Source organism: Austrofundulus limnaeus, unplaced genomic scaffold (genome assembly GCF_001266775.1).
Source record: "Austrofundulus limnaeus strain Quisiro unplaced genomic scaffold, Austrofundulus_limnaeus-1.0 Scaffold310, whole genome shotgun sequence".
NCBI lineage: Eukaryota > Metazoa > Chordata > Actinopteri > Cyprinodontiformes > Rivulidae > Austrofundulus > Austrofundulus limnaeus.
In genome coordinates, this window is record NW_013952712.1 from 112,089 (window position 1) to 119,310 (window position 7,222).

At 37.0% G+C, this 7,222-nt stretch overlaps 1 protein-coding gene across 1 annotated transcript in view; it reads left to right on the forward strand.

Annotated features, from left to right (window-relative positions):
- Positions 1-4,365: 4,365 nt before the first annotated feature.
- Positions 4,366-7,222, forward strand: part of acod1 (aconitate decarboxylase 1) — a 4,684-nt gene continuing 1,827 nt past the window's right edge. Inside the window, exons 1-4 of the mRNA XM_014021891.1 lie at positions 4,366-4,391; positions 4,952-5,273; positions 6,314-6,403; positions 6,487-6,686. Of these exons, the coding sequence (XP_013877345.1) occupies positions 4,366-4,391; positions 4,952-5,273; positions 6,314-6,403; positions 6,487-6,686 (638 nt within the window). The remainder of the gene's footprint in view (positions 4,392-4,951; positions 5,274-6,313; positions 6,404-6,486; positions 6,687-7,222) is intronic.

Consider the following 7,222-nt stretch of genomic DNA (forward strand, 5'->3'; position numbering starts at 1 on the left):
GTGTGTGTGTGTGTGTGTGTGTGTGTGTGTGTGTGTGCGCGCGCGCGCGTGTGTGTCCTTCCAGTCCACATTATTAAACAATAAGATTAAAAATTTAAAACAACTCAAATGTTTTAACTTCTAAAACCCGATTAAACAGAAGTCAGTTTTATTTTGAGCTGCAGTAGCACTTTTTTACAATTAGAAAAACATATGAACTTGCAAATTTCCAGGAAGCTTGGTGAGCTGTAAAGTTCAAATTGTGGTTTTGAAACAGTTGCTCTTAGAAAGATGAATCAAACACTGTTGCCATTCAAAGCAAAACTTCCCATATTTCATCAGGACACAATCCAGTGACAGAAGTTCACATATGAACTATGTCTGGGACATTACAGAAATAAATCCTGTGGACAGACTTAGTTAAGACTGGATTTTTACACTGCAGCTAATGAATGTGGGAAAAATATTATAAGTTTGGAGAGGGAAAAACCATATTTACCAGGTAGAAGGAAAAATAATTTCAATAAAAACAGACAACAATAAAAACAAAACATGTAGAATATGATAAAATAAAGTTAAAAGTCAACATCATTTATGATGAGATAATGAGTTTAAATATATTCCTATCTACACTGGTTGAGGGTTTTATCCATGAAAGGCATGTGTGTGACTGTTAGCAAAATATCTCATGATCCACTGGATGGATTATAAAGAACTTTCCATCTACCATCTATTCTTGCTTCTTTCTGGACAGTGGGTACCCAGTATGGGAGAGGTGGGTACACTCTGGACAGAGACAGGCTGGTTCATCACAGGGACACATGAGACAAACCATTCACACAGGACAATTTAGAGTTACCAGTTTACCTAACATGCATGTTGTAGGTCTGAGGACACCCAAGCACCCAGAGAAAACACACACATGCAAACACTATCCAGAAAGGTCAATAGCCAGAATTCAAACCAGCAATCTTCTTGCTGAGAGGCAATAGCTCTACCAACTGCACCAACGTAGGTATTGGATCAGCTAAAACTTATTGATTTCAAGTGGTCCATAATGCCTCTATCTCTTTAAGAACCTCCTACCATTTCTGACACTCCCACTTCAGCACGTCTTCACCAGAGCCGTGGTCGTCACAACAATGCTGTGGGGGAGGGGTGCTCTGTGGGGAGGGAGCTCGGCTGCAGACTGAGCTCCAGGCAGGAGCTTTGTACAAATGGGCGGAGTTTTGTCCAAATAGGCGGAGCTTTTGTACCTGCAAGCATTTAGGCAGCACCACATTGCTACCACAGGAGATTCAAGGATTTCTCAAACATGCGTAAATGAGTCAAAGCAACACTGGGTATGTTTTTAATGAGACATTATAACATGATTATCTCAAAAAGGTTGATTTTGTCGATTAAAAATAAAAGTGCCCTAAAAGATGGAGTATTCTGTACACATGTACAGTGGGGGGAAAAGTACTTTGTCTAGTTGAGGTCTAACTATGATGTCAATCACAGGCCTCTCTCATTTTTTTAAGTGGGAGAACTTGAACAATTGGTGCCGACTAAATACTTTTTGTCCCACTTTAGCTAATTTAATATGTAGCGCTAATATTGACAAAATCTTTGTGTGAGGGCAGAGGAAAGAATTTTGCTACAGAGGCTGATTGTTAATGTTAGTGACAATAAAAGTTTAAAGTTGTCTCCATTGTCTCTGAAAGTGAAGCACTGCCAAATTTACAAGTTGCTGTACGCTTTCTCCTAGTTGTTGTTGTTTTACAATGATATCATTTATGAATGATGTAGCCAAACTTTTTACTTAAAATTTTGAAGACATCCTTTACTGCTCCCAGAGAACCATGGTTCATTTTCTGGGAGTGCTGCGTGCGAGTGACGGAGGGTGCGGATGGGTGACAGCTGCTAACAAAAACACATAAATAGCAATAAGTCAGGTTTGAATTTGAATCAGAGGTTACATTTTAAATCCAATGAAAGCAAGAATGTTAACTAATAAATTAGACAATAATCTGGCTATTTAGTGATATTTCCACAGTTGTGGTCTTGACTAGTCTTGAAATAAAATTCCGAGTCCTCAATGTCCGAGACCGAGACAAGACCAAGACCATCCAAAACTGGTCTTGAGACCGGTCTCAAGACCAAGACCGTATTCAAGTACTACAACACTAACAACTAGTGAGAGGTAATGTCAGACTCCTCTGATAATGTCCAGCTTTTGGTTGAACTGTATTCGTAACAAAAAAACTGGAAAATAAATCAAAATATTCCCACGGGACAGTTTTTTTTTTTTTTTTACCAAAACTAAATGCAGAGCTAGTCCAGGTGATCCAACAACTAGCTTTATGTTAGCTACAATTTAAGTTCAGTGATGACTTTAAACCTATTATTCAGGTGCTTTTAATCAGTTAAACTGTTTTTAATGACAAGAATGAGGAAACAGAAGCTAGTAAATTACAGAAATTGATCAATTCAAACATTTAAAGTACTGCTTGTATTATTAACAAGAATAAAATTTTTATTTTTTTAGAGTTTTGGTATTTTCTGCATAAAACATTGCTTCATGGGCAGAGAACTAACTTTTAACAACAATAATTGAAATTAAATTTAAGACCCACTTCACAATAAACACAAATGAGAAAAAACAAGAACAATTGTTCTTGTTTTTATTGACGTAATCTCTTAATTTATTCATGTTATATCATATTTTCTTGACTTTTTAAAAGCAGACCGACTTCAGATGGCAGTAAACCAAACCTAATATTTAATCCATCTTCATGTCTGTTGATGTAGGAGCTGAAAGTCAGAGGTTGTTATTAATATCAATTTGTTCACTGTGTATTTAAAAATTTAAACATGTAGTTGTTTGGAACAATGAAACATTACAAATAAAACTAAATCAAGAACAAACAATATAAATTCTATTCTAAAGTCTTTGTTTGGGATAAATTTTCACCTTAATTTCATTATCATAGCCATAGCAGTGAGTTTTAAAATAGGATGATTCATCTAGAATCTGTCTCTAATTTAGTTATTTAATCAAGTGGTTTTTTTTTAATGTAGGTAAAAGTGTGTTTAGGAAAATACAGCAGAATGCAGGAAACTGCATCTACTGATTTCAAAATTTTCTGGAGGAGGACCCCCAGACCCCACATCTAATGGCCCCCTCACACACATTACAATGCTTCTGGTGCTCTTGGTTTAATGTTCATGTTAAATTACTGCACCACAGCAGAAACGTTTACTTTGTTATTGATGAAGTGTGAAGAGGCAAGTTTTGGTTGGGACTGGGATTTCAAACAAATAAAAGTTTCAAATGTATTGCTAGGGTTAATTGGAAAGATGTTCGTTTAATAACTTTCATTGTTGTTTATCCTTAATTTCAAATAATTTTACAAAGGTATTTTCATTCATCCATAGGCTATTATGAGAGTAACTACTTGAGCTCTATAAACCTATATTACACAAAAATAACTTGGAGGGAAATCATTTGCTGAATGTTTCGTCCCCCCCAGTTCAAAAATCCTATCTGGACCCCTGGACTCACTGGGGGGTTGAGACTGTTACTTCTTGGGGCTGCTCGATCTAGCTGACTCATTTGGATCATGTGGGCTTTTCTGGCCATGTCTCTGGGGTTGGGGCTGTTGTCCAGGCTTGAGTCATTCGGGGGATGACCGGTCCTCATTCAGACTGACGAGTGGAAATAATCTATATGAAGAGTTTCAGTCAGGGTTTAGAGCTCATCATAGCACAGAAACAGCACTGGTGAAAGTTACTAATGATATTCTCATGGCCTCAGACAGTGGACTTGTGTCCATTCTTGTCCTGTTAGATCTCAGTGCTGCATTTGATACAACTGATCACAATATTTTATTACGTAGACTTGAACTTGATATTAATATTACAGAAACAGCTCTAAAATGGTTTGAGTCTTATTTAACTGACAGATTTCAATTTGTTAATGTTAATAATGAATCTTCTTCTTACACCAGAGTTAGTCATGGAGTTCCTCAGGGTTCAGTGCTTGGACCAATCCTCTTTACTTTGTATATGCTTCCTTTAGGTAAAGTTATTAAATAGCATGGGATAAATTTCCATTGTTATGCTGATGATACTCAGTTACATTTATCCATGAAATCTGATGATGATGAATCTCTGCTGCTGCTGAGGCTGCTGAGGATTGGCTGTCTGCCCCCTCTTGCAGGTGTAGAGGCAGACTGTCTTGTGTTTTCTCAAAGCTTCTTTCTCTTTTATACTATTATCTTCTTGTTTTCCTTTTAAGCTCTTTCATCACCTTTCTCCTTTTCTTCCGTTTTCTTTTCTGTCCATTATATGGAAATAATCCCAAAACAATTACTAATAAAGTTTAAATATAAGTGGAGCATCATGGTGAAAGCCACAATGCTGCACTCGTAAAACTGTTTGGCCTCATCTTGACACTCCGACATTAATTCTGAGTTTCACACTGCCAGACAGGACACAGTTTTAAAAAAAAGAATTCAGACACGTGATTATTAGTGACTCATTCCTCCCTTCAGAACTTCCCATTGCAGAAAACTGAATTTCCATCACTTGTGATCTCAAAGAGATGTGGATTGTGAAAGATGGCATTTAGGAGGTTTTTCCCAACTCATTAAATTAAAAAGTACGGCCATGAACTGAAGAGATTTGAAACACTGATTCACTTTAATTTGTCAAATTTTCTACTTTGAACTCCATCATCTGATATGTTTCAAAATGAAAGCAGTGATAATGAAAATGAAAGGGAGAAGTAAACATGTTACAGTCACAATCAATAGAAATGATAATGTGATGTGGAAGTACCCACTTCTCATCATGGTGATTTTAGCCACTTTGGAAATTTGACAGCCCAGCCCACAAATAATGCAATAAACTATAAAAGACAACTATCTGTGAGAGTTTCTTCACATTAGGAGACTGTTGAGAACAAGTAATGCTACGCAAGGTACAGTTTTTATATTTATTATCTTGGATTTGCATCTTTTAAACCAAATAAACTAAAACATTTAAGAGTATTTTTGCTCCAAATTAATTTTATTGTCCTGATCTGTAATATTTGCAGTTTTGAACCTTGCATTTTGGTTGTAACTGGCCTCGTTTCACCTTTCCAGGGTATTACAGAGAGCTTTGGAGCTGCGATCCACGCCCTGAACTCCTCTCACCTGACAGATGGTGTGATTAACAGAAGCAAAAGGATGATGCTGGACTCCCTGGGTGTCGGGCTGTTAGGGAGCCGGACGGCTGTCTTCAGCAAGGCTCTCATGTTCAGCGAGGTAAAGTCTGCTTAGAATACAAACAAACATTAACAATGCAGCGTACCTGCTGAGACGGACAGCTGCAAAAATGTTTATAAAATTCTGTGAAATGCAATATTTCTGTATTATAAATGCTTCTTTTATTAAAATAGATACTTGTTGACATTTTATTGGCAAGCCTTCACACAACTGAGATCGTGTTTTCTTTTGTACATTTTCCTGTATGTATCTCGTTCTGCAATTTTTGTGCTTTTTCAACAATTCAAATATCAAAAAGTTCAGCTCCTTCAGAACATTCCAGCTTTTGGTGTTGTTAGCAATTCATACTTTTTAAGATATTTAGCTTTTTCAGCCTTTTTTCCTCATTGAAAATGAGGAAAAAAAACATCCCTAAAACGTTCAAAAGGTTCATGAAGTTACTTTGTGCTAGTTTCAGCTTCTGTCAGCTTCTATTTTGTGGTTTTTTTAAATTAATTAATTAATTAATTTTGCTATCATTCTGACCTTTTCTGCCATTCTTCTAATTTAAACTTTTTGTGCCTCTTTAAACATGTGCTTTTTCTGTTCCTTCATGCTAATTTCAGCTACTTTTAAGCTATTTTTAGGCTAAGTTGACCTTTTAAAACTTTTTCTAAACAAATTGCAAGAACTTCTCTTTGTTTTGTTTTGTTTTGTTTTGTTGTTTTTTTTAGATTTGAAAAGTTCCACTCCCATTTCCCAGTTTGTCTGTTAATTTAAACTTCTTTTAGTTTCTTTTTGCTAATTTTGGCTACTTTTTTGCTTTTTAAGATTTTGCAGCCTTTTTTGCTATCTTTCTAAAGATTTTTCACTTTTGTTGTCCTAAAAGATAGCTGGTCAAATATAACTCGCATTAACATTTTTGCTATTAAACTTTTTCAGCTTCTTCAGCAGCTTTTAGCTAACATCTTTCAGCAGTGAGCGTTCACAATGCATTTTCACAGGAAATGCAATTTCTGTAGTTTAAATTTTTAATCAACTCATTAGTCTGTCCTCTTCGATTCTTCAGATGATTTCTCATTCTGACGTGTTTTTTGCAGATGTTCATGTCAGAGCAGAGGAGCAGTGTTTGGGGTCGATCTGAGACGACTCTCCCTCCTCATTATGCTGCTTTTGTCAATGGTGTTGCAGTAAGTATGGATTTATTAAAGCGTCAAAACCTACAGAACCCTGCTCTGCTCTGAACTTTGATTAAAACTTTCTCTGATCTTAGGTTCACTCCATGGATTTTGACGACACTTGGCACCCGGCAACTCATCCCTCAGGGGCCGTGCTGCCCGCACTGCTGGCCCTGGCAGAGACCCTGCCCAGCCGGCCCTCTGGTCTGGACTTGCTGCTGGCCTTCAACGTGGGTCTGGAGGTGCAGGGCAGACTGATGAGGTTCTCCAGCGAGGCCTACAACATCCCTGAACGGTAAACATCTACTTCGGTTTTATTTTAGAACTGAATATGATGGGAGGATCTTGGTTTTATATCAAATTTAATCTAGGTTTAAAACATTTTCCTCTCAGTGGATCTATTCGGATGCTGTATTTTGCAGTGGGGTTMTGTGGAAAAGTATAAACAATTATTATTTTACCTGCTGTAGATAGTTCTTTAAATGACCTCAGTTTGAAGAAATTAAGTAATTATTTGACCACATTATTCAGTAATTCAAGTGGGGTTAGGCCCAAAATCTTAAAAAAATTATAACAATTCTCTTGAACATTAAATTAACTTTTCAGTAATTATCAGTTTCATACAATTATCATCATAAAACATGCGTTTGTTCTACACATTCTCACTCCCAACTCGTCACATATTGACGTTTAAGGTAAGGTTCCCTCTGCGTCTTATTTGGACGCAGAAGGTACCCCCCTCGCGTCACTCCTTGACGCCCACGGCTTTTCCGGGTTGCGCCACCAGGGGGCTTTGGGGCGGGTGTCTGAGGTTAACATTAGGGATCAGGT